Genomic DNA, 25,607 nt, shown 5'->3' with positions numbered 1-25,607 from the left:
GCGCACAATGACACACGTAGTTTTCGAGATACCGATGGGCCGTTAAGCTTTGTGCCAATAGCCTAAAGCTCCGTTCGAGTTCAACAATATCTAAGGAGATAAAGAGCAGGGTCCTAGTCAATTCGGCAACATGCCTATCTTAATTCCTTCCAAGGCTTTAAGTAGTTATGCTTAGAGGATGACTGAAATTATATATCCCCACCTTTCAGTCTGTGTATGGCGAACTCAGCTCGAGTTTGACCAAGAGGGCTTTTTGTTTTGAAATTTTAATTTTTTTAAATGCTCAGATTTATGGCACCGTGCATACCCCAGGGTTATGTAGGACAAACTCCACCCAAATCCATTGGGTTCGCTTCGTATGTGCGGGTGTGTCGCAAAATCGCCCTCGGGAGTGCCACGGCTCATCGTCGTTATTGCCGCTGGTTGGTTCTATATCTTCTCGCGGCTGCGCGTCAAAGTACGCACACAAACTAGTTGTAGCCGAGGAGTGGGTGTTTAACCTGGATGATAGACTACTTAGTCTAAAATCTTGGCGGCTAATCGGCCAACATATGTACAAGTACCGCACTTCCCCCACAAGCGTTAATCCATCCCTGTTGAGTGTTGCAGCAACTGTAAGTTCCACCAGTGGAATTGGATTTGGTAGCCCCGCTGCAGATTACCTATCATCCCTCCCATGCCAATCGATATGCTTGTGAAGCGTCTAACATCCAACGATCTCTTCCTATGGTAGTCTAGAGATACACTCAAGTTTGTGTGTTACCAGTGACTGCGCCAACCTTCGATACCAATCTATACATAGTATGCCAGGACACCTAGCAACAGCCCAACCATTGACCTAGATTGACTCCTCCTATTCCATTATCTGACCAGCGATAGAGCAAGCATTGTGGATGCTTGTATCAATAGTTTTGTGCGTTTACTATAAAGAAGAATTGATATTGTGTTATTGAGAAAAAAGTACTGGTCAAAGTTACCGTTGAAACCACGCCACGTTCTACACATACTGTAAATGAATGTAAATTGCTTTGTTACTAGTCTAGAGACCAATGCGTTGTAGGGTCTTGACCAGGGCATATGTTGTCGATACCTAAGAATCTGTCATTCAATAGAACTCCCTGACACGGTGCACCGCCAGAAACGGGAGTTGATGATTGTTCTGGCTTTTGAAAAGAGTGTGTTAAAATAGCATCAAACCATCTAGAAATAAAATGAAACAACATAAAAGTTGTATTTCTTTCGAGAAGACAAAGCTCCATCAACGGCTTATTTCACTGTACACGTTCTTTTTGACCTTGGTCTAACCTATACTAGTTTACAGATACTGTAGTGGGGATTTAATACTGCAATCTCACCGCCCAAGATAGATACGTTTAGGCCCGACGCTTCATCCTTGGGCATAACAATCGGTACTATGTACACCAATGCTGCCGCCAAAATATGAGCTCGACATGATGTACTACATGCGATACATTTGAGCTCCGACGGTTTGGTGCTGTCGCGTCCAGAATCCAGGTTTACTGGAAGGTTATCAACGTTGCAAAAGAAAATTGCAAGGTGTTGTTGGTTGGTTGTCTGTGAAAAGCAGTAAGCTGCCGTGACTTACATTTGTTCCAGGCCATATTTAGCGCTGGCGCTAAATAGAGCTTCATCGTTGGCTGACGGCGTGTGGAGCTACCATGATTCGCTGCGAGTCGGGTGGTGAGGTCGTGTGTCGTCAAGTATCTGTTACCCCACCTGATCCCTGAAAGTCAATCTGGGGACGACGATGTTGCCAAAACCAACTCGTCGCACCTTTTAGACATATCTCGATCACTTTGCGCACAACCAACGCCGAACCAAGGCTCTTCCTACGAATGTCCTTTTGCTCCCCAATGAATTCTACTCTGTACGCGACGGTATCGCCAGGGTATCGGTGGTGTTGCCTTTGAGGGAGCTGCAAGGCTCGAACCGTGCACACCAGGAGAACCCCTGTGTTGCAGCATCGACGTCCATCGCCTGGTGTCCCTTACTCGGAGAGGATATTCAATATGAGGATAGGGTGTCTGCAGTTCGCACCCAAGGTTGGAGATGTCGATAACAACCTCAATCTCGCGGACGATATCCTAAACAGAACCAATCCGGAGGATTTGGACCTTTTAGTCTTACCGGAACTAGCCTTCTCTGGTATGTTGAACCTCCGAAGCAGCAATAACACAATGACACAATGATTACATCAGAGGTGACAGGCTCGAAATACCGCTTGGGCTGAATACGGGAGATCGGCATTGACGCAAATCACTAACAAAGATAGGCTACAATTTTAAAACACTCCGGGAGATATACCCTCACCTGGAGCCAACCGGATCCGGCATCACCTCAGTATGGGCTCGAACGACCGCCTTGAAGTACAACTGCGCTGTAGCAGTGGGCTACCCCGAAAGTGCTGATGTATCTTACAAATGGCCCACGTCCCCCGAATACTACAATTCTCTGATATTGGTCAATCAAGATGGTGATACTTGGGCCTTGTATCGGAAGTCTCACCTTTACTATACGGATGAGTCATGGGCACTGGAAGGGTCTGATGGGTTCTGGAAAGGTTATCTACCCGGCGTCGGGAAGCTTGCAATGGGTATCTGTAAGTTGAGTACCATGGTTTATGTGCACATACCGGAAGTTAACACATTTATCAGGCATGGACATTAAGTGAGGGCATTTGAGAAACTTGAGTCGGGATAGGTACTAACAATTGTGACTAGTCCGTATAGGTTTGAGGCTCCGTGGGACGAATTCGAGTTTGCAACACACGCCTTGAAGCATTCAGCTAACGTAGTGATCGTATCAATGGCATGGCTTACCCACGACAACCCCAGCGAGTTCACTACCCATCCTAAGGAACCAGACATGGACACATTGACTTACTGGGTCCAGCGTATGGAACCTATGATACGTTGCGAAAGCGAAGAGGAAATCATTATTATTTTCGCAAATCGATCAGGAATGGAAAGCGACGTATTGTATGCAGGAACCAGCGCAGTATTGGGAATTCAAGGTGGCGAGGTGACAGTCTATGGTCTTCTGGGAAGGGGTGAGAATGAATTGCTCGTGGTCGATACAAGCCAACCAGGCTTGGCAAAACTGGTGTACCGTCCGGAAGGAGAGACGGATATCTCAGTGAAAGATGGAACAGAGGGAAGGGATTCGGACGCAATGTCTCAAACACCACAAGGCCCGCGAACAAAATTATCCGACCACCAACATAATACGTTATCGGAAACAGAGTATCATGCAGCAGAGCGCACCAATGAGCCCAGCCGTCGCGCTGGTGGCCATGTGTTCATACCCTCGGACGCCGTCAGCACTCAGACTCTAGAAGTTGCTGCATACATTGACAACGAGTCTCCAATATCGCCGCGGTATTTCTGGAACCCACCAGGGACCAACACCGGGAGCCAGTCTCAAGTTCCTTCGTTCAGTATCAACAATACCTATGAGCAGTGGCACGCCATGCTGAACCAGGACGATGGCCGCTCGGAGGAAATCGAGAACGACGATATCGAGTCAATCACATCCGACATTGAGCCAGTTTCTGAGTTCTCTGCCCTCGTAGAAGGTCTTTCTCATTCCAAAAGCCAGCAGGAGGCAGTGTTGTCTCGTCCCTTCTCGACAAAATCTCAGAATGCAAGTCGTAACCAAAAACATCGCAGTGCCGGTCGTTCTACCCAGCTGTCGAACAACGTATCAAATGACGGCGTCTCACACAGTTACACTTCAACGGTGCCAGAGGACACCGGGCCACGAGTCGCCGCAAGAGATCGTCATGGCACGACGTACGAGACCAGTGGCATAGCCACTCACCAAGCAGGTCCTAGATCGCCCGACTTGGAGAAAATAGACGCTGATCTCATGGTGTTTGAGGAGGAGGGTACAGTTCAACAAAAACGTGACAGTCTTCTGTGTCACGTAGACGACGATGATTATATAGTGTTGCAAACAGCACGTAAAGATCGGATATCTCGCCACCCGAAGAGCGTGCACTCGCCCGCAAGGTCTAGCCGTTCAAGCTCTATACAAAGACCTCGGCAGTCTGGTTCAAAGAAACAGGACGATAATCGATCTAATCTTCGAGGATCGGAGTTGGACAAAGATGGGTACGAAATTGACAAGAGCAAAACGCGAACCCCCATAATGACTCACCAAAAGCAACGAAGTGGTCAATTGGATGTGCTGTCGCCGTTTCCGAGTGACACAAAGAGCAAGACTCAGCGCAGCCACATACCGACAGATGCACGCTCATCGCTCTCATCACAGCGAAGCCGCCAGCTCGCCAGACAAGAAAATGTCACCCATTATGAAAATGGAGGTACTGATTTCCTGCATGAAGTCCCTGGCAAGAAAAGCAAACGCGGACCTCAATACGGCGGCTCATCTGCACTTGCACGAGAAAGGACTTCTGATATCCCTGTCGTATTTTCCCCTGATATATTGGATAGAAAGTCAAGGCTTAATGCTTCGGCCATCACGAGCGCAGGGACGCCAGAAACAGGAATCGCGTTTACAGATGCGGTCCCAGATAATTTTTCACTTACCCCTAAGGCCATGGTCTTTGATGACAAAGAGATATTGAGTAGCCCTGCCTTAAGCCAAGCGATGAGTGCATTAGCTCTGAATTATCAGTGCGAAGCAACAGATATCGCCGTCGGAAGGCCAAGGAGTGCTATTTCGTGAAGGGTTTGTAAGTTACGAAGTTAAAGATACAATGTACGTGAAGGCGACAGTCTTGCAGGAATCGGGCTTCTTTTACTATCTCACTCAACGCAATCATGACATAGATGGCCAGACCATTTAAGCGCTTACAAACTCAAGTTGGAAATTAGGACCGTGAAACAAGGCGTGGCATACATAACCTGCTACTTCTATGACCCTTGGCACCACGTACTAGAGAGGATTTTCGGACCGAAGGTGATGTCAGATTTCACGGGTTGGTTTCGTCGTTGCAAGGTGAGGTGCATTGGCGCTTAGCACCAACGAATGGTGTAAAGATGTGTGGCTGTGCCCCATTTCATGTGGTATCAAGAAAAAGCGAAGTGTTTCATGACCAATGATAAGCTGAATAGTAGATTATTTGCCAGAGCCTTGTCAAGAAGTCTTCCGAGCCGCTATATCGGCCCGGTCTATGTTAGATAACGGACATTTGTTATCAGTCCTTAATAGCTGCTTGGAGATGGGTAGAGCTGGTTTTGCTCAATTGAAGGCGCCGGATGGGGATAATAACAATGGGCGCTTTTCTTTTCTGTTCTTATCTTCTCCCTTTCTACTAAACGTCTCATGACATCTCTGCCTCCAACACATATCAATGGATGAGTTGTTGAAATGGTGAAGAGAGTCCCGATACTCTGGTACGCATGAACTAAGATATATGTAGACGCTTCCATTTTACCAGCCAATGAACACTACAGACAAAAGTATTGGCTCAACGATAGGAAGTCTGCCACGATTGATGCACTTTACAGGACAGGGGACTAAGAGGGAACCGACTCGGTTCAATCATTGGGGTCCTCAGGTAGGCCAGTCAGGCCCCTAGGATATACCTACACATGGAGAGCTGGAAGCCCAAGTTGGGGAATTAAACGGGTAAAGTCCATATGTAGATGTCATCTTCAGGGGTCTTGAGCCAACAGTGCTTACATATGTCGGATAGTATTGGATGTTGGATCCTGCCCACGAACTCCACCTGCAAAGTTCGACAGGGATAAACCGTGCCTTGTGCTTTCGCGCCGCCGCTACAGGGCGCTATTGCCCGTGGGTTGCAGTGATTACGCCAATCACACAGCTGTCTTCCAAGTTGCCAGCCAACAAGTTGCTCAAGATGTGAATATGTGCAGGGGGCCTTGCAGGTAGTCAAGGTGCTGAGAACTTTCAATGGTCCAGGACTTGTTCCCCTAGTTTTCTGGCCCCCAGATTCAACCATCGAATTTTCTGTTCAGGAACGAATCAGATCTTCACGCCCCCAGGGTTGACCGGTTGTGACCAGCTTCCCGCCTGTCCATGGCACCAACCTGCATCGATGGCATGCAATATCACCAAAGTGGTCGCGCTTCCTTCCAGTCACCATCCATCTGGGACCATGATCGTCCGTTGGAAGTTGCTTGAATTCCAACATCCTCATCTTCACTTGTTGTCGAATTGTCGCATTAAATACCACTAGTGTTACGCTCAACGATCATATTGAATACTGTTCAAACCAGATTTACTTTTTTATGTATTGAATTCTTTTCTCAGGCGGAGAGATTTCCTGCGCCTGAAGATTGTTCGGCATCCTTTACCCCACATCACATCGACAGCACCTGCACCGTGAGAACGATAAACGCAGTTCGCAATGAAGACAATCGCGCGAAAACTTACGCTGCTGGTGCAATTGCGCTTAGCCTTGGCCGTCTTCGTGGCGACCGATTCGCCATGTGGGACAAGATGTGGCAATGTGCTGGATTCGACATCCGCGTCTGACTTGGTTTGCAAAGAGTCGGCATATTCTACATCAGCAGGCGTGGTTTGGCAATCATGTCTTACTTGTGAATCAACTAGCTCCTATTTTACCAAGATCGCGAAAACCACATACACAGATCTGCAATCAATGCTTTGTGCGTTAGAGACATATCTACACTCGTCACCATAGGCTAACGCAGGCAGATAACATGCGGTTCGCTTCATCTACTTGCCTTTTTGGGGGCGGGTTAGGCAGTAATCCATGCGTCACTTCGTAAGTTGACATTCTTTGAGCTTCAACTACCAATTACTAAATATCTACAGCACGGCTTGTGGACCATTGCAAAGCGCCCTCGAGTACGATGGTCTTGCCTCTAACGTCACAGCATATGGATACTGTAGCCTATGGAGCTCCGATCAGGTCTCAAAGTGTGACAATTGTTTGGCTGCGATGGATAATGGACATCAATTCCAGAATTGTAAGTGCCTTGTCAGCCGTCGTTAACCTAACTTACATTGGTAGATATAAATATCCTCGACGGCGCTTGTAAGATGCAACCAACTGCAGGGTCGACTTTGGCTATACAAGGGAACATTTTCTCTTCTGACGTCGTCAGTGTCACGACCCCAACTCCTACGGCATCAATCACCCCATCCGGACCTTCAGGGCCACTTAGTCTAGGCGCTATTGTTGGAGTCGCAATTGGCGGCGCAGCATTTGTTCTTGCCGTGTTGGGTTTCTGCATTGTGATGAACGGCAAACGCAGGAGGCGAGCTTATTTACGACGTCGAGAGGAGCAGAAACAGACATGGCCAAGTCCTGGCGTGCAAGGCGAGATGTTTGAGACACCAGTCAGTCAGCGGCCACTTCGTAACTGGGACGAGTCACCAGTCAGCATGACAACGGAGGCAACCTATCCACGATACTATTCGCCATATAGCTCGCAATACAACAGCCCTGTCAGCGCGGCAGAAGCCGTGAAACAGCACCAGTGGCCCATCGCCGCTACCCAGAATATTGGTGTTGCCCTAAGCCCCGATGGTGGTCAATCTCACCACTCATGGGGCGACAAAAAAGGCAAGGACAAGTTTCAGCAAGACGAAGACAGTTACGAGATGCAAGAAGGCATCAACAGTGGGGGTGGCTTGAATGACTATGTGCCTCCTCCACCGCCCCAGGCCCCTGTTCTCAGCCATCCCGGTTATGGACGACATGGCCCTTCGCCGCAGCGATCGCTTACAGAGGAAGACTTTCACTCAGGAAGAGCCATGTAAATGGTTGTGTGTGCCGAGCAGTTTGTCTGTTTCGATTGCCATCCATAATTTGTATTAGCACGGAGTTGAGGTGTATAGCAGGCACGTTTTCGGCCCGATGATGTGTAGGTCACGTACAACAAGCATTTCCCTTGCTATTTTTTTATTATTGTTATTATTAGATACCACGTCCAGGAGACATTGACAATAGCTGGGCCTCGATCCCAAAGGGAAGGCTTACAAAGGAACATAATTGAGCTGATAACTAGCCAATCTCATATTATACTCTTTTTATTGAGAAATGCATCTAGTTATTCAAGACGAACTCCAAACTTGTCTACGCTTCCTACATATCGCACCTCTACCGACCATGCTGTCCACTGGCCGGCGGCTTTGACTAGGGTGCGATTACTTTGTGCCATGCTCTTTCTTTGTTAAATAAGATGCGTTTCACTTTAGTAACACTCCATTACTAGCTTCGCTATATCTATGTCATGGAAGATCTGAAACTTGAACCACGCGAATCAATGGCCAGATTCGAGACGCATTTTGTTCAATGCGTTCTGCAGCCCTCCCGTGGCCAAAATCCTGATGCCGTGTTCATATCCTAGTGTCCCAGACTCATACCAATTGTTTGCCACTACTAGAATGCTCTGACTATCGTCCACGGGTTATGAGTGCTCGTTGCTCTGTTGAATATGCTTTCAACTCTGCGTAAGTTGCTCTCACTATAGAAGGATTCAGGCGAGTGTTCGCAATGGCGGATGACCCAGGTTTCACAGACCGCAAGAACAAACTTATACCGTGCATATACGACGGGTGCTCACGATCTTGAAGATGAGGGACACAGATTAGCAAACGGGCTAAACACTGCATGAGCATAACCCCAACCGTGTAAACATGAGGCTGTGGCTTTGCTTGTGGCGGAAGCTCCCCCCAAGTGATGGCGCTAGTTGCTGATTGGGCTAGATTTTGTCGAATCAATCAATTCTCTGCGACTCCACATTTGCACTCACATTACATTAGTGTGCCTCGAAAAATTTTGGAGCTTTGAAAGTTCAATTGCATTGATTAGATTTCCAGCAATTTTTCGCCGTCAACCTCAGTCTTCGTTCATTGTCGCCGAGTATTGTTTGGACAGCATCAATCACTGCGACGAAGACATGGCTAGCAACGAGTCTTTCGTCATCAAGCCCCAGGCTACCACTCCGGCTATTGACTGGAGCCAGGTGCCTCTGCTCCTGCGCAACTATGACAAGCGTACGTGACACCACTCGAGAGAGAACCCAGAAGCGGACAAAGACATGTATATAGTTGTGCTGTGAGAGCCATTGACTGACATTCACCCGGCAGTTCTCGTGCGCACCGGTCACTTCACCCCCATTGACCATGGCTGCTCTCCCATGAACCGCGACCTCAAGTCCTACATCAGCTCTGGTATCATCAACCTGGACAAGCCTTCCAACCCCTCGAGTCACGAAGTTGTCGCCTGGGTCAAGCGTATTCTCCGGGTTGAGAAGACTGGCCACTCCGGTACCCTCGATCCCAAGGTCACCGGGTGCCTGATTGTCTGCATCGACCGTGCCACTCGTCTCGTCAAGTCCCAGCAGGGTGCCGGAAAAGAGTACGTTGCCGTCATCCGCCTGCACGACAAGCTGCCTGGCGGCCAGGCTCAATTCGCCCGCGCCCTCGAGACCCTCACCGGTGCTCTCTTCCAAAGACCCCCCTTGATCTCCGCCGTCAAGCGTCAGCTCCGTATTCGTACCATTCACGAGAGCAAGCTGATCGAGTTCGACAATGATCGCCATCTCGGTGTGTTCTGGGTCAGCTGCGAGGCTGGTACCTATATCAGAACCCTTTGCGTACACTTGGGCCTGTTGTTGGGTGTCGGCGGCCACATGCAGGAGCTGCGCAGAGTTCGAAGTGGTGCCATGGACGAGACCAAGGACCTCGTCACCCTGCACGACGTTCTCGATGCCCAGTACATGCTTGACAACCAGCGAAACGAGGCATACCTCAGGAACATCATCCAGCCCCTCGAGACTCTCTTGGTCGGCTATAAGAGAATTGTCGTCAAGGACAGCAGTGTCAACGCCATCTGCTATGGCGCCAAGCTCATGCTTCCCGGTCTGCTGAGATATGGTAAGTTCTACAGTCTCTGAAGTGTATCCAACCTTTTGACTAATCATTTCTTTGCAGAGGCAAACATTGATGTCCATGAGGAGGTTGTGCTCATCACCACCAAGGGTGAGGCCATCGCCATCGGTATTGCTCAGATGAGCACTGTCGAGATGAGCACATGTGACCACGGTGTAGTTGCCAAGGTCAAGCGCTGCATCATGGAGAGGGATCTCTACCCTAGACGCTGGGGACTCGGCCCCGTCGCTGGTGAGAAGAAGAAGTTGAAGGCATCGGGCAAGCTTGACAAGTATGGACGCCCCAACGAGCAGACACCTGCCACCTGGACCTCGTCCTACAAGGATTTCGGTCCTCCTGCTGGTGAGGCCGCAGCCACCGAGGCTGCCCCTGCTGGTGACGTCACCATGTCAGAAGCTCCTGCTGTTGCCGTTCCTGAGAAGAAGGCCGACGAGGAGCCTGCTTCTGATGACGACAAGAAGAAGCGCAAGAAGCACGACGGCGAGACAGCAGAGGAGAAGGCGGAGCGCAAGCGATTAAAGGCAGAGAAGAAGGCAGCCAAGAAGGCCAAGCGAGCCTCTATGGCCTCTGCGCCGGACAGCGACTCTGATTGATTCATCAACTCTAGTCCCCGTCTTCTTGTTTCTTCTCAGCTTTCTCAGTAGTCTACGGCGTTTTGCTGCATGTATGGTACATTCCCAAGGGTCATAGGAAAAGGCGTTCGGATGTTTGGTAATCGTGTTGGGCTGCCAATGGTGAAGTCAAGAGTTCACTTAGATAAATAGGCTTGCAGGTATTGATACAGCAGCATTGATGAGCTCTCGGATCTTTCCATGACATGAACCGCATTACCTGAGTGTCCCATTCTCGACGTTCTGCTGCCTATTAGACTACTATCTGGAGGACACGTATTTATTTATGGCCCCGTTTCACCGTCCGTCGCCGGTTCTATTGACATTTTGACGTGTGATTTGTAGACGAATCCTCGAAATGCCATTGTTGTGTAGACGTTTGCTTGGTCACTGGTTCAAATCACGATTTTAGAAGGAAACGTAGAATTGTGGACTACCAAACGTACAATTTTCCAATTAGTAGCTGTTGATAGTTCATCTGAAGATATCCTACCTGGGTGTTCTGAGACGGAATGTCAAGGGTTCGGCCTGTGGCCCACAAAGCGGCTTTCTCGATACACGAAGAAGACGCGTCACGGGTCTGATCACTTCGGGTTCCGAGCGATCTTTTCACGCCAGGACAGATGCAACAGGAAACCTGAGGCTACAAGTAGGGACTTTGTGACTAATTTGACGAGATAATCGAAAAAGTGTGAATTTGGTCAGTTAGTGACGAGCACGTAGTCGACGATGATGCTCGCTTCAAATATTCCCATGATTCATGGATGGTGGCCGCAAAGCCTTGCAGTACTGCGGCGCCTTCCATTGGCGATGCTCCCAAAGTGCTGGACTAAGTATCAAGCTGGGAATATTTCCTTTAAATTTGTGCCGTCAAAAGTTTTGCTTCGCCCCTCTCAAAGTTTCGGTTGAATCAAGCCGTGGGTAGATTACCATTGTGCATTAAGAAACGTGAGGTCGCCCAGGTGTTTCGACCCCTCCGCCCCACTGGAAACGCATGAACCTGTTGGGTTCCTGGCGAATCCAGATATCTGTTCTTGCATAACAGGAGGCCGAACAGTCATTTAAGGGTGAAATGACTGTCGTTACTCTCCTTGCTTGTTTCTAGTGTGAACTTGATGGGTTACCTGTATATCTCACTTGCAGGTTCCGTAAATAGGAACGGCCACCACTAGCATGCGAAGGATCATCAACTCATCCTTACTCGGCCGCTATTCGCCAGTCAGGTCTCAACATCCGCCACGTATTTATCAGTTGCTGATCATGGATTTATTCCTTGGGTTGAGCCCCTCCATTGCCATCATCGGAACCAGTATCAAGCGGGCCCAATATTCCTCCATTCGTCACCATCTGATTTCTGGTACAGTGTTTGGCTCATAAGCAGGTGCTCTGATTATATGTTTTTAACAACTAGAAACGTGATACGTACAGGATGAACCGCTCTCTGTCTCTCAGTTATCCCTTACTGGATGCTCGCAGCATGTTCAAACAAAATTTGATTCAAGGCTTCTACTAAGATGGCGTACCAAGCAACCATGCGATATTTGAAGCCCTGTCCCGGCATCCTAGGCCCCACCGCCCCTTTTGAATCAAGCGCATCACGAAGCACAGCTTGTCTGACATGGTGCCAGATCTTGGCACTCTCCGAATTTCTGGAACCTCAGCCCTGTCAAGGGAGAACAGGCTCGTCCATCGACGAGTGTAGATCACCTTACCGTGGTCCACTAAGGACCGGCGTAGGCCATGCTCTTGTCGTGCATCAACCCTCACAAAGGGTGTAATTTCCCTTCCGATTTTCCGACTCATGAGCTGAATCTGGTCATTATGTGGGCATCTAGGGGCTCATCGCATCTCGAGTGGGAACATGATTATATATTACCCTTGCTTTCCGCCATTGACAGGGCTGGGCTTCAAATCTATGCTTAGTCTTATAAGTTGTCCTTGGGCACCAGTATACAAGACCCGTCTGCAACTATCCAGCAGTATCACACAGGGGCTCCTCATTTCCCTTTCAATACCAAATTCTGAACGTTCAAGTGCTCAATAGCTCAGGCACTTCTATGCTAATCATAATTCTTATTACCCGTCCTTACACAAACGACTCGTGCGCGTGGCATAACGCTCACTCCTCACCCAGACAAGGCCATATACTCTCATTCTATACCAGATTGTGGTGCAGAGTGCATACCCATAGCTTGGCAACATTATCACAGCAAACATCTACAATTTCAGACAGTACCATCATAGGGCTTTGTAGCGACCACCATCAAGCACTTTTTCTACAGACTAGAGCTCCGACACCTCATACATACAATATAGTATACCGATATGTGGAGTTGTACTCGAATATTCACAACACTTGTGCTATGCACAAGGTTTACCCTCGGGGCTCCTTTAGCTTCTCAAGGCCATATAATAAAGCGCGCAGGCGCACCAGCAATCAACGTTGATTTCCCCGATCCCTCAATATTGCAGGACACAGATGGGACTTGGTATGCTTTCGCAACAGCAGGAAACGGGAAGAATGTCCAAGTTGCCAACGCCTCGGATCCTCGGGGGCCTTGGACATATATCGACACGGACTTGCTCCCAAAAGGTGGAGACTGGGAGACGGGTCAGAACACCTGGGCCCCGGATGTGCACCTACTTGATGATGGCACGTATGTAATGTACTATTCCGGCCAGGTGGGGAATAATACGGCTCACCACTGCGTTGGCACCGCCATATCCGAGACTGTGCTTGGGCCATATACGCCCGCCGATCAGCCATTCGACTGTGATCTCAGTGTCGGCGGCTCGATCGATCCGTCCGGCTTTCAGGATGCAGACGGCAAGCGCTACGTGGTTTATAAGATTGACGGCAACAGTATCGGCCATGGCGGATCATGCAATAACGATGTTGCACCGATCATTTCGACGCCTATCTTGATGCAAGAAGTTGACGCTGATGGCACCACCAAGATCGGCGAGCCGATAGAGGTACTAGATCGGACGGACGAAGATGGCCCCTTGGTAGAGGCACCCACGATCTTCCGGAACAGCAAGGGCATGTACGTGCTCTTCTTCAGCTCTGGCTGCTTCACAGAGCCGACATACAACGTGAACTATGCCACGGCGTCTAGCGTGACAGGTCCATACACACGGAGCGCGGTGCCCCTTGTCACTAGCGATGATTCGTTTGGCCTCACCGCGCCAGGCGGGGCGACCCCTCTGGTTGACGGCAGTGGCATAGTGTTTCATGCTGACTGTGATGAAGGACGATGCCTCTTCGAGAATAAGATTGGCATGATGGGCAAGAAAGTTGTTCTAGACGGGGTTGACGGCATCGGCATGTAGACGGTTTGTGTTGGCATTTCCAGGAGCATCGCATGGAGTTCGGAAACTTGGAAAAGATACCACCTTAATGATTTGAATAATACAATCGCACAGAGAGCAGTGTTACGCACGTTCGTTGTTCCACATTTTACAAACGGGATTTACTAAGGTTAGAGCACTTCTCTTGCAGTAGTCTTCGAATCTCCTAAGGTTAGTACACGGTAGTTTCGGTATTGATGGCCTCTCCTGCAGGTATGCATACCGTGCACGAACTACAAAGGACAGACCCGGCCCGAACTATCATGTCAATGAATCTGCCAGCCGACAATGGAGCGACGTCAGAATGAATCGAGCGATAGCGAGTTGCGTGTTCGACTATCTTTAGCCGCGGGCAACGCTTGGCGTACATGTAGCAAGGGTGGCCGGAGGTCACTGGAATTCGTTCAAGCTTTTGAGTGGACCTGGATTTAAGCGCCGAATATCCTGAGTGCTGCAGCTTTCACCAGATTTGTCACATTTGCACACCACAACTCTTAGAAATTTTTGAACGGCAATGGCGAGACTATCGAGCCACGGGCCAAACATGCTTCGCAAGCTTCTCATGTTACTCTGGTCGTGAGCCTACACCCTTGCTCGCCGTTAAAGTCTAGACAGTGGCCCGAATACTATCTAGGGGCAGATATCTGCTTGTTCACGAGCAACCTTCGTTACTTGTGCGCATCCTCGAGCCTCCCACCAAATTATTTTCTTTTTAGAGGGGGAGGGAAGGGGTTGGAGGTAAATCATTATTCAGTCGCATACTACAGGTAACGTACCGGCTGCGGCTTCAGCGACCGACCATGTTGGCGAGAAGCATTACACGCCACTATCCCTGTCTTTCATGCAGTACCACCTGTTTGCGCTGATGCGATCTGGGTCTAGCTTCAGGTCCCCAACCGCCAACCACACTAACAGCCGACCTATTAGAGGACCGCTGGTCGCCATCACGGCGCTTGGTACTCATGGAGGCGTCCTTTGCTTCGTCCTGGTTGGTCCCGTTGGCTGTGCATGTTGTTTGCCCGTACTGACTGTGCCGTACCCGATGTGCTGGATCGGCCAATCTGCCTGTTCTAGGCCGGGTAGTGCTTTGCCATTACTCCAACAGTGCGTTCAACCAGGGGAACTCAATCGATAGTCCCAGCGGTACAATGCTCCCTTCTTGACAATGTCACCCATCTTGCAGGTGCTGTGCCTGAATTATGGCGAAAGGTAGGGGGCCGCTGCGCTACTGTGCATGAGTCTAGAATACCGAGCACATGTTCATGGTGCCATGCTGGTGATATATTCTCTGCCACATCCCGACTCTTCGTCGACTTGTGCATCTTCTTTGCGATAGTTGCGCAGTTTAGTTATCGGATGTTTCTTCTCTTCTTGTTTTACGGTGTGTTCATGACATAGATACTGCAGCAGGCTGCTGGTTCGTCTCATGGTTCTATCATTTTAATTCCGAAACATATACTCTTTCTTTTTCAAACATACCAGACCCTCCTCACGACCCTGTGGACCCTGTGCGAACCTTTCGGAGCATTTAACTAGATATCCAATTAATATCTCTAGACGAAAATGGCATCATTGATTATCAGTATCTGCTTAGCCCTCGCCCTGCTCGGCTCGAAAATTGCGGCTTTGCAGGTCACGCCAAACTCGCCTTGCTCTTCCTTTTGTGTCGATTCTAAAGGCTTGGATATTTCGGACCCTAATTCATCAAACACTGCCAATGATGACATCACATGTTACGACAAGGAGTTTTCCTCCACGTTGGCTGGACAGAAGTTCCAGAGATGTATGAGCTGTCTACAGGACAGTTCCTTTATCCAAGGCTCAGAAAGTGATCAATCTTGGTTCTTATGTAAGTAGACGCCCGTTGTTACATTCAGGTTGAATGAACTAACTATCGTCAGACAACTTGAGATATACCTTTGACTACTGCGTCTTTGGATTTCCCAATGCAACCAACGTAGCCTCAACACCATGCTCGACCTCAACAGCCTGCGGCGGATTAGAGGAAGCCTTAACAGGCGACAATCTTGATGTGACAGGTTTGCAGGCGTACGGATACTGCAGCGCGGACGGCGGCGCAATGACGGACACAACTATTTCCAAGTGCAAGGCCTGCATAGCTGCTTCCGATGGTCAAGACTATATGGCCAACTTTATGGTCGCTCTTGAGGCAGGATGCCAGCAGCAGCCCACAAACGGCACACTGATTGGGCTCAATGACACCGTTTTCTCGACATCACTGGTCAGTATAGTCGATCCTGCAGCTTCATCAGCAGAATCCAGCGCTCATAAGGCATTGCCGACTACAACTGTTGTCGGAATCGCAATTGCTGCTGTTGTCGTTATTTTGGCGATTGCTGGGTTCTTCTTCGTACGTCACAGGAAACAACGTAACCGTCGGGTCCGCCTCGGAGGATCTCCCAAGACGCGCCCTCCCAAGCGAAGCAATCATCGTCCAGTCTCTTCGCTATCTTTCCGCTGTCAGGCGCCCCTGTCGCCTCGTTCGCCGAATTTATTTTCTGGTCCAACTGAGAGGCCCATACCAGAGGAGAAGCAATTCACTTCCCCCACGATCGCATTTACACCAAACAGGGCGACATCCGAACCAACCATCACAAAGTTTTCTCAGTGGGACTCGAGGCCGGGTTTCAAGTTGGAGCGTAGTGCTCGCGGCAACGGTCCCAGCTTGCCACTCTATAATATATCAACTGCTGCACCAACTATTCCCACCAACGTCTACCATTCGACGTCGCCCAAATCTAGGAACTTCTCGCCGATCGACGATATGACAACACCGGCGAGTACGACCAGTAACAAGAGCACTGCGCATCTCCTACCTCTAAAACCATACAATCCGGCTGAATATGGTGCCTCCGTGCCACAAATGGGCACAGTCCCTGAAGCATCTTATGCAAGCCCAACCTCAGCTTCAACGTCGAGCCCACTAATCAGCCGCGCCTGGGACCAGAAGAAACCAGCTTGGGACACTCCGCTACCACCCAGGCCTTCAAGTCGGCCGGCCATCAGTGTTCTAAGTATACTGGGTGGAAATAAGGGGAAGAGGTCAAGCAGTAATACAGGGAGCCCTGTTGAGACGAAAGAGATCAGCGTTATGTTCCAGGGACCGCCTTCGCCAAAGCGGTTCTAGCATGTTCTCATTAATGGTGTTGGCTACTTCAGTATATATATATATATAAGATCGGACTGGACTGTACTGGACTGGAGTGACTTTTCCACCTGCGGGAGCTAGACGTTATGGGGCCCAGGACCAAACCACGCCTATCTGATTTAGAACTGTGCCACATTGTGCACACTCAATCGAAATACCATGTTTCCAAGAAACATTATTCTTCCGCCGCCGACAGATTGAGGGTGACATCACGTTATCCTGATCTGCGTTTCTGGCCCGTGGATGGCCGGGTTCGTTAAGCCTACACAGTCTGAAGAGTGCTTATAGGACAAAGTCGGAGTTCTAGCCGTAGATAGTCATCCTAGGGAACATAACAGACAGAGGAGCTTGATTCTCGATTTAGATTGAAATCTCCAAACAGCCAACGTCGCGTCTGAGGCAGCTCAATGACTCAGATCATCATGATCAGTGACTTCAATCGGAATGGAAAGTCGTCTCGTCTGGTTATGCGTCATAAGTCGACGGGCTAAAAGCGCACCCAGGGGGCCCCGCTTCGCCGCTTAAGTAGCTGGAGCCAGAGACGCGGCAGCGGAGCATTGAAATTTCTCAGGCCTCCCGTAACGTGAGTGAATGTCAAGTCAACAACGTTCTTGATCATACATCACCACTGAACGACAATGATGAGGTCAATCAACCGCTTTCCGACCCAATTGGGCCGGAGGATGTATTCTGCACCTTCAGCCAGCTCCATACCAGCGGCCAAGAAGAAATACGTGCCTACAAGCGGTACTTACCCTCAGGGCTTCAGGGTGTCCGGCACCGTTGTCGGAGTCAAACCCAGTAACACCACCAAACCAGACCTGGCCTTCATCACCTCGGACCGGCCGTGTGCTGCAGCCGCCGTGTTCACGAAGAACAAGTTCCAAGCTGCACCTGTGACATTCAGCCGTACCCTTCTGCAGCAGAAGAACAACACAGATCTGCAAGGTGTTCTCATCAACTCGGGATGCGCCAACGCTGTAACCGGCAAGGGTGGTTTGGAAGATGCTGAAGCTATGGCCACAGAGGCCGACAAGGCCCTCGGCGCCAACAAAGCGACCATCGTCATGAGCACCGGAGTGATAGGACAAAGGTAAGTCTGGACTTGACAAGAGCCGGATTATGTTATTGACATGCTGCCAAGGCTACCAATCAAGAAGATCCTAGATAATGTCCCAGTGGCCTACCAAAAGCTGGGTTCTACTCACGATCACTGGCTGACATGCGCAACCGCCATCTGCACAACTGACACGTTCCCTAAACTCATCTCAAAGGCCTTCACCCTGCCCTCGTCGCCGTCGATCGAGTATCGCATTGCGGGTATGACTAAAGGCGCTGGTATGATCCACCCCAACATGGCAACCCTCCTCGGTGTCATCGCCACCGATGCACCAATTGCTCCCGAGCTTCTGCCCGGTCTACTCAAGAGTGCTGTCGATAAATCTTTTAACAGCATCACTATCGACGGTGATACCTCAACCAACGACACCGTAGCTCTTTTGGCCAACGGTGCTGCAGGCGGCGAACAGGTTACATCTGAGACTTCACAAGATTACCAGGCATTCCAGCAGGCCCTATCTGCGTTTTCGACTGAGCTCGCTCAGCTGATCGTTCGTGATGGAGAAGGCGCGACCAAGTTTGTTACTATTAGAGTCACAGAGTCATCTAGCGAGGACGGTGCTCGTAAGATCGCTAGCACCATTGCCCGGTCGCCATTGGTTAAGACGGCGTTGTACGGAAAGGACGCAAACTGGGGACGTATCCTGTGCGCCACTGGTTACTCGCTCATTACCGAGCCCGGCGCTGGTGTGAACGATGTCGCCGAGATTATTCCTGAGAAGACTAACGTCTCCTTCGTCCCCACTGACGGAAGTGCCGAATTGAAACTTCTAGTTGACGGCGAGCCAGAGATGGTCGACGAAGAGAGGGCAGCTGAAATTTTGGAGCACGAGGACCTCGAAATCCTTGTGCGACTCGGCACTGGCAAAAAAGAGGCCACATACTGGACATGCGATTACTCCCATGAGTATATCACCATCAACGGCGACTACCGTACGTAGATACCCGCTCGGGGATTTGGAGTTGGAGCTGGCCAGCTTCACAGTGTATTTCCGGAGGAGCAAGCATGGCTGGGACTGCAGACACTGAGCAGGACGCTGTCCAGATGCTATTTGTCTCTTTCTTTGCCTACCTCGTGAACAGTCGGAAGAGGTAACAAGCCTACCGGTCTTTGTGCATATTCGAAGTTATAGAAGTACTGCAGCGTTTATTGTCTCTATCATCAATTGTTATCTGTTCCCACAAAATGCTACCATTGACATTTGAGGCTGAGAAATGCGCATAGCCATTTAAGTTCCTAGCTTTAGAAGAGAATCTTGGCCTTGCATACCACAAGATCCGAAAAATGGGAGATCACGGTAATATACCAGCAGTGACGCGGGACCAACAGTACTATGCTCTTATGCAGTCATACACCGCAAGATTTCGCCATCAGTGTACCAGGCGCGCTGTTTTTAACGCTGTTGATTACCCGGACATCCATACGATCCTAATTGAAGCAAGACACCTGCGCTAGAGCCTGGAAAGAAGATAGGGCCGACTATTCCGCGTCGTAGGCAGCGGTTCACGCGATCTCTGGCTTTCCACAGAGTGGTAGGCGGTGTGAATCTATATGATACAACAAGTCCTCCCTCGTTGGAAAAACAGGATTGTTCAGGGAATTCGGACGCGGCTGAACTACGGCGAAGGAAGAATTCGTCGGGCCAAATCTGCAGCATCGCAAGTGTCTTGGGTGTGGTGGTTTGGGACCAGCACTACATTATCGATTCCACGATCCTGCTCAGCTGGCCAATAGCAAGTATTTTGTTGTAAAGGTCAAAAAAAGGTCAATGGCCAGGAAAAGACACCAGGAAGAAATCCACACAGACGAGGGTGAGTACGCATATCCCCCTCGCTGAGAAACCCAAGCTCATGCTCACAAACCTGTTCTTAGAACCTTGCTCGTGAAGCACATATATTTCGAGTCATCGATCCTACACTTCGATCTGGATCCATACAACAGTGTGGTTTTTTTTTCTAGTGAGACAAACATGGCGGAGTGTCCAATTGTCTATCCACTCTTTATCGAATGCGTTAATGATTCCGACCATCGCAGTCTCGTGCCCAAGCTTAATGTACGTCCATTCCACAACAGGGTGTATTCTGGCTATGTTCTCTAACGGAAGGTAGCGAGGTGATTTCGGTGTAGATAAGGAGATGAAAGAGCAGGAGAGAGAGGGGGGGGGAGAGCATTATAGCAGATCAAAAACATTTGTCCAAGTAACAATTGTTATTATATCAATCGGCGCAACATGGGCGAGTCGCTTTATTCGGCCCCTGCCAGTTCGCTCACAATTGGTATCACATCTCCAAGGAAGCTAACTCAGTGACAGGAAAAATTCCCAGACGAATGGGATTACATACCGGCTGACCCCAACGGATCTAGTGTTTGTGAGTTGCAGGTGCCTGGAAACTATGGGTCGTCTATAAACCTCTGGTATGTCGCAATGGGGATTCATCATCTACTTGTGTGAGATGGAAACTTTGCTGACCCAAACCCAGTGTATGCAATCACTGATCACATTAGCGATACCGCGCAGGCCACCTACACCAGGCCTCATTGCCGTGACGTTGGATGACTCAAAACTTGACGACGCCGAGTTTGTGTCATACGGCGCCTGGTTATTGGAGGGAGACTAGAATCATGTCGATTAATACCATCTTCGAATGGATGTAGCAGAGTGTATGTTTCAAGACCACACTCTTCGACCAGACGTGTCCTCGTTATTATCCGCGGCGGAGAGAGGCCGTCAAAAGAATGACTGAATAGACGAAGACGATGATACGATGAGGAACTGGTTAAATTCTGTCCTGTTCCATGCCCCGACAGTGGGGCCGAATTAGTAGCCTTACTACACCTCACGATGGGTGACTATTGATGGGTGCACGTCGTATATTCAACTAACGTAATATTTGATCCGAGAGATATACATCATAAGTCCAGCGAGTAATCGTAAACACTCATACGCTTTGATGAGATCTTGAGGATTTCCAATTGTCCGAAGCGTTGATCAGAGGAAACGTGGGCGAATTACCTGTTGATCAGTATTTAAACAGCCGTGCTCCAGGAGATGCTCTAGAGTTCTTCCAGCCATAATAGACGCGAAGCATTCCACATCCAACGGCAACCATGAATAACAGCGCAGCGTTCGTCCAGTGTCCTGTAGGGTAACCAACTGTCGCTTCGTTGGCCTTGTAAATCCAAACACCCACAATCTGGCCAGGCGCGCCTCCAAGCCCAATGTTCAACGCGATTGCCATACCTACCGATGCGGTACTGAAGATGTTCGAGGACAGCCATCCGAGAAGCGGGGGGATACAGGCGAAGGCTCCACATGCCGCAACGATGAGACAACCATATCGAGATGCATATGCATCAGCAGGCAGTACAGCCGAAGCAAGGAATCCGATCTAATAATAACACTTAGCGAGCTAGTATAATGTGTAGTGGCAAAACAACATACAGCTCCGATAGTCGCCAACGTTGCGGAATGAAGACCGCGAGCGTTGAAATGGTCAGCAGACCATGATGTCTATCAACAATCAGCATGGTGGGCATTTTCCACAAGATAGAAAATCGTAGGTATTGAGCACGAGTAATTTTACTTACGAGGATTTGTACAACTAAGCACTGGTTAGTGGTTATCATTAGATACACAAAATACCTAGAAGGAAGAACTCACCATAAGCTACGGCATACTGCAATCCTGAAATTAGTGAGAGTTCACATGATTCTTCTGGCAATACCTTACCGGAGGAACGGTCATTAATTGAGCTTGGAGATCTTTGTATCCTAAACCAGCAGTTATGGATGGCGTGAAGAGTGACAATGAACTAAACGGGACCGATATGCCAAAGTAGACTGAGCGCCATGTCAGCGGAGGACTCAAGACGTGTACAAATGTTTTGTGACATACCAATATAGTGCCCCCAAAGTCTGAGGTCTCCGAGCGTGGCTTTCGCATCAGCCCAAGTCATGCCACCGTCATGTCCTTTGCTCCCTTCAAGGCCAAGTCGCTGAGTTGCAAGGGCCTTTTCGGCCGTGTTCAGCCACTTCACGTCTTCGGGAAAATCTGGTAACAAGAACCACACTGCCACGGCAGATAGACAGGAAGGGGCGCCTTCAATGATGAACAACCATCGCCACGCAGATAAACCAGCTGCTTGGTTCATGTGTCCTACGCCATAAGCAATGGCACCGCCGAATGCACCGGCTAGTGTCGCCGATGCTAGAATGAAGGCCACTCGAAGACTGCGCTCTGATGATGTGTACCAGAAGGTCAGATAGTAGACCAGACCGGGAAATAGTCCTGCCTCAAAGACACCCAGCAGGAATCTTACCACTGTCACTGAGGCGTAGCTGTGGACACCGCCCAGTCCCATTGTACATGCGCCCCATGCTGGGATATGTCAGCGCCACCATGCTTGTAATGTCGTGAGTGGCTCTTCCAGTGGGCTACGTACCGAACATTAAGAAGGCGATCCAGCGTGATGGTCTCAGTCGTTTTAGAAGTATATTCGAGGGCACCCTGAACATGATTAATAGTGGCCTCTTTGGGAATGCTGAAGGTATTGTGCTTACTCGAATAGACCATACGCGACTAGAAAGATCATGAGTGCAATGGTGTACTCATAGTTGGACATGCCCGTCTCACTCAGTAGATCATTATGGGTAGACGAGTTCATAATTTTAGCATTCCCTGTCTACGCGTCAGGTTCTATTCACGGCAGTGAAAAAGACTATGCTGAGTGGGAATAGGTATTGTGAGTGCTAATAGCCACCGAGCTTCTTGTTTTGAAAAAATTGCCAGTGAGGCGCTTCTGCTTGCTTACCAATGTTAGATCTGTCAAGATAACACAGAAAGTAGATGCCCGCAGATAGTGGAATAATGCGCTTGTCTTGCCGCCAACGAAGTGCCTTTTCAGCGTCTAAGTCGATGTCTTCTATATGTGACGAGGATCCAGCTGTGTCCAAAGTCTATTGCTCTTGTCAGACACAATTTCATCCTATCGAGGGCAAGAGTTCTTACTTCTCTGGGCTTACCGGATTCGGCATCTTCAGCAAACTGCTTCATGGCCATTTCAAGGTCCAGTATAAGAAGCCCGGCGCTCGACTTCTTTTAAAAAGAGCCAGGTTTCGATGGGAGACAGTATCGAGGGTCTTAAGTCAGAGGCAGAACTGCGCATAAAAGATCAGAGAAACAAACATTCGGGACTCCATGCCGTAGTCGGGGAAAGCAAGGATGGGACTTGGGTTGAGTACAATAGACAGTGGATACAGGTAGTGGATAAACATGATATTACGGGTCAGTTTGACGAGCAGGCCTGTAATTATTGGCGGCGAAGGAGCGCTAGCTTGTACTTTTGGTGGGTTAGTCCCGCGAAATAGCTGGGGGACTGGGGGAGTGGGCAGGTCATTGTGGTTATCTTCGCCGAGTAAAGCTCGTCCAAGTGCACGATTCGCAGGCATCAGAATGGGGTTTACATACAGGCCCCTAACGCGTTTGTCCGGCCTTGCCTATGAGTTCGGGCGACTGACATGGGTAGCGCTTCCACTTTGGGCTTGCACTACCAGACGATTGTTGTGCCCGCTGAGCGCCTCTCAAAAGTGCAAAGGCAGGCGTTTGGAGTATCTGTGGCAACTCACTTGGCTTGCCAGCATCACTTCCGAAATCGCTCTCAAACATCGTGACAGGAGAATATAATGGCCCTATGTTTGGTTTCGCCAATACTTCTCTTGGCTTTGTGGCACTCCTTACAGTCGAGAGCCCAGATCTTTGTCTCGTGCTGTCGATACTCGTAACCGGCGTCGCATTGTGCTTTTCTACCGGGCTTGACGAAGTCGGGGCGGAGGAAGAGATGTCCAGAGCTTGAGGAAAGCATGACGAAGCATATGTAGAAGCCCTTATTGAACCTCCGGTAGATGCCTCAGTAACGATATCAAGTCCATGAATCTGTATTGCTAGGTGGTTCCATTCACTGCGCCAGCCGCCTGGGTAATATACAGGTTGTGGAGTTGAAGTTGTTCGAACAGACCGTGTCGAAATTTGAGTTACCTCTGGCGCCCCTATTGCCGAAGCTACAGGCACTCCACAAGCAGAGGGACCACTTTCCACGCTGCTATCAGATGTGCTCTTCCGTAAAATCTGCTTTCTCATGGGACTGGCAGCATGGGATGTCACCGGCTGGGGGGCTTCTGTGCTGATCATCAGGAAAGCTGACCCTCTATTTTCTTGCGACGTGTCCACGGATGGACGTCGTGGTACGCTCTCATCGACAGCCAAGTCACCTGCAAACTCGCTGACCCGGCAGGTCAGCAAGGATGTTTGCGAGAAGCCTGTTGTTGCGAATGGTATTGGATGGGTCTCGATCGTGCAAGAGATGACAATAAACGATGGCCTACAATCCTATCAGCCTGGAGCCTGCGAGGCAGTTTATGAACGTCTTACAGTGCACCAATGCATAGTAATAGGTTGAGAACCGGCACCTTGCTTGCCAACCCTTCCAGAGGCAGTGCCCGTGAGATCATTACAGACGTCGCGATCAGGGCACAAGCCCAGACTGATATGGACAGCCGTGCGACAAGTAGCGCAGTGGTATGTAAATAATTCCTGTGCATATGAGGCGGCCCTGGCTGTGTCCTTGTGTAATCTCGCAGCGCTACCCGGATATGTAAGGCGATATATAACAGTGACAGCAGCGCGGCTTGTAGTATAAAGTCTCGTGACAGACAGGCGCCTTGCACTTCGACGGGATCAAGTACAAGTAACATGGCAAGTGCAATGCCACTCCCGCTCGAGAGAAAGAGAACACAGAGTGCTCCTAGAACAACCGAGGGCCGTTTCCTGCGCTTCTGCTCGTGATTAAATTGCTCAGAGGAACTGTAGACCAGCAAAGCTTCTGCGTTGTCGCTAGTTGCCAATGCTTGATCTTTGTCAGTATCGTTGGTCATCGTGTTGAACTGGAATCGAGAAAGTGAACAAGGCAGTAACACCAGGGCCCCAGGTCGACAAAAACAAACGTAGACATAGTGAGAAAAAGTAGCTGGAGCCGCTCTCCCTGAGCACCGTTGTATAGTGCCATCGTGTATAATGTATGTAGTGGCCTTCGAGCGGAATGCTATGTACGGCGACGTCAAAACTTTCGTGACAGCTCACCTGCATTGCATGGAAGGGACCAGCCGCTTGACTATTAACTTCACAACTGCTGCCCGATGTGGTTCCACACCGCAGGTTGGGTGGTATGATGATTCGTGTTGAGGCTGTTTGCACGGAGGTTGGGGCTGCAACATTCCATCGGGATGGTAATTCCACCTTTGGAATGCGACGACAGCCGCTCCTAGGATCGAATCATGAGACATGGGTTAACGAAAGCGCTCAGTGTTTCTGCTTCTTCTTCTTCTTCTTCTTCTTTTTTATAAGACAATATGTATACAAATACTACGCCAGCACGAAAATGATTTAGTCTTATTTGTAGTCGGTGATGCTCTCCAAGACTTT

The 25,607-nt window shown here is 49.5% G+C and overlaps 9 protein-coding genes across 9 annotated transcripts; 6 read left to right on the top strand and 3 right to left on the bottom strand.

The window, feature by feature from the left end:
- Positions 1–2,030: 2,030 nt before the first annotated feature.
- On the top strand, positions 2,031–4,710 carry BKA67DRAFT_660894 (carbon-nitrogen hydrolase; the record flags this gene model as incomplete). Its single annotated transcript, XM_046107711.1, has 4 exons — positions 2,031–2,166; positions 2,294–2,620; positions 2,676–2,688; positions 2,742–4,710. The coding sequence occupies 4 exons, from the start codon at positions 2,031–2,033 to the stop codon at positions 4,708–4,710; spliced, it is 2,445 nt and encodes an 814-aa protein (XP_045956403.1).
- Positions 4,711–6,256: 1,546 nt separating this feature from the next.
- Positions 6,257–8,124, top strand: BKA67DRAFT_348543 (uncharacterized protein). Its single transcript, XM_046096341.1, has 4 exons — positions 6,257–6,623; positions 6,673–6,742; positions 6,793–6,947; positions 6,992–8,124. The coding sequence occupies exons 1-4, from the start codon at positions 6,362–6,364 to the stop codon at positions 7,741–7,743; spliced, it is 1,239 nt and encodes a 412-aa protein (XP_045956402.1). The 5' UTR covers positions 6,257–6,361; the 3' UTR covers positions 7,744–8,124.
- A 761-nt stretch (positions 8,125–8,885) lies between these two features.
- On the top strand, positions 8,886–10,472 carry BKA67DRAFT_660892 (centromere/microtubule-binding protein cbf5; the record flags this gene model as incomplete). Its single annotated transcript, XM_046107710.1, has 3 exons — positions 8,886–8,982; positions 9,076–9,864; positions 9,922–10,472. 3 exons carry the CDS (start codon positions 8,886–8,888, stop codon positions 10,470–10,472), a joined length of 1,437 nt encoding a protein of 478 aa, XP_045956401.1.
- A 2,102-nt stretch (positions 10,473–12,574) lies between these two features.
- Positions 12,575–14,049, top strand: BKA67DRAFT_573075 (glycosyl hydrolase family 43 protein). Its single transcript, XM_046103325.1, has one exon. It carries the CDS (start codon positions 12,816–12,818, stop codon positions 13,821–13,823), a length of 1,008 nt encoding a protein of 335 aa, XP_045956400.1. The 5' UTR covers positions 12,575–12,815; the 3' UTR covers positions 13,824–14,049.
- Positions 14,050–15,422: 1,373 nt separating this feature from the next.
- Positions 15,423–16,977, top strand: BKA67DRAFT_497576 (uncharacterized protein; the record flags this gene model as incomplete). Its single annotated transcript, XM_046097052.1, has 2 exons — positions 15,423–15,690; positions 15,743–16,977. Coding segments are annotated over 2 exons (1,503 nt in total), but the record flags the coding sequence as incomplete, so codon positions are not given.
- Positions 16,978–17,648: 671 nt separating this feature from the next.
- BKA67DRAFT_537956 (arginine biosynthesis protein ArgJ) lies at positions 17,649–19,070 on the top strand (the record flags this gene model as incomplete). The annotated part of the gene is made up of 2 exons (XM_046100409.1): positions 17,649–18,103; positions 18,155–19,070. 2 exons carry the CDS (start codon positions 17,649–17,651, stop codon positions 19,068–19,070), a joined length of 1,371 nt encoding a protein of 456 aa, XP_045956398.1.
- Positions 19,071–21,150: 2,080 nt separating this feature from the next.
- Positions 21,151–23,189, bottom strand: BKA67DRAFT_660888 (major facilitator superfamily domain-containing protein; the record flags this gene model as incomplete). The annotated part of the gene is made up of 10 exons (XM_046107709.1): positions 21,151–21,519; positions 21,573–21,641; positions 21,719–21,732; positions 21,792–21,807; positions 21,861–21,970; positions 22,026–22,508; positions 22,573–22,637; positions 22,691–22,808; positions 22,942–23,086; positions 23,139–23,189. The coding sequence occupies 10 exons, from the start codon at positions 23,187–23,189 to the stop codon at positions 21,151–21,153; spliced, it is 1,440 nt and encodes a 479-aa protein (XP_045956397.1).
- A 194-nt stretch (positions 23,190–23,383) lies between these two features.
- BKA67DRAFT_348468 (uncharacterized protein) lies at positions 23,384–24,487 on the bottom strand. Its single transcript, XM_046096340.1, has one exon. The coding sequence runs from the start codon at positions 24,315–24,317 to the stop codon at positions 23,604–23,606; it is 714 nt and encodes a 237-aa protein (XP_045956396.1). The 5' UTR covers positions 24,318–24,487; the 3' UTR covers positions 23,384–23,603.
- A 7-nt stretch (positions 24,488–24,494) lies between these two features.
- On the bottom strand, positions 24,495–25,521 carry BKA67DRAFT_573066 (uncharacterized protein). The gene has a single exon (XM_046103324.1). The coding sequence runs from the start codon at positions 25,058–25,060 to the stop codon at positions 24,554–24,556; it is 507 nt and encodes a 168-aa protein (XP_045956395.1). The 5' UTR covers positions 25,061–25,521; the 3' UTR covers positions 24,495–24,553.
- Between the last annotated feature and the right edge of the window lie 86 nt (positions 25,522–25,607).

The sequence above is a fragment of the Truncatella angustata genome, assembly GCF_020726525.1.
Source record: "Truncatella angustata strain MPI-SDFR-AT-0073 chromosome Unknown BKA67scaffold_6, whole genome shotgun sequence".
Classification (NCBI taxonomy): Eukaryota; Fungi; Ascomycota; class Sordariomycetes; order Amphisphaeriales; family Sporocadaceae; genus Truncatella; species Truncatella angustata.
The sequence above is the reverse complement of the archived record's forward strand: the minus strand, read 5'-3'. Positions and strand labels throughout refer to the sequence as shown.

What these genes read in the sequence shown, in the direction of transcription:
- BKA67DRAFT_573066 (XM_046103324.1), bottom strand. Translation starts at nt 25,060, where the DNA reads ATGACCAACGATACTGACAAAGATCAAGCATTGGCAACTAGCGACAAC.
- BKA67DRAFT_348543 (XM_046096341.1), top strand. Translation starts at nt 6,362, where the DNA reads ATGAAGACAATCGCGCGAAAACTTACGCTGCTGGTGCAATTGCGCTTA. An exon ending in AGATCTGCAATCAATGCTTT is followed by an intron (nt 6,624 to 6,672) that starts GTGCGTTAGAGA and finishes TAACGCAGGCAG; the next exon opens with ATAACATGCGGTTCGCTTCA. An exon ending in AGTAATCCATGCGTCACTTC is followed by an intron (nt 6,743 to 6,792) that starts GTAAGTTGACAT and finishes AAATATCTACAG; the next exon opens with CACGGCTTGTGGACCATTGC.
- BKA67DRAFT_573075 (XM_046103325.1), top strand. Translation starts at nt 12,816, where the DNA reads ATGTGGAGTTGTACTCGAATATTCACAACACTTGTGCTATGCACAAGG.
- BKA67DRAFT_348468 (XM_046096340.1), bottom strand. Translation starts at nt 24,317, where the DNA reads ATGATCAGCACAGAAGCCCCCCAGCCGGTGACATCCCATGCTGCCAGT.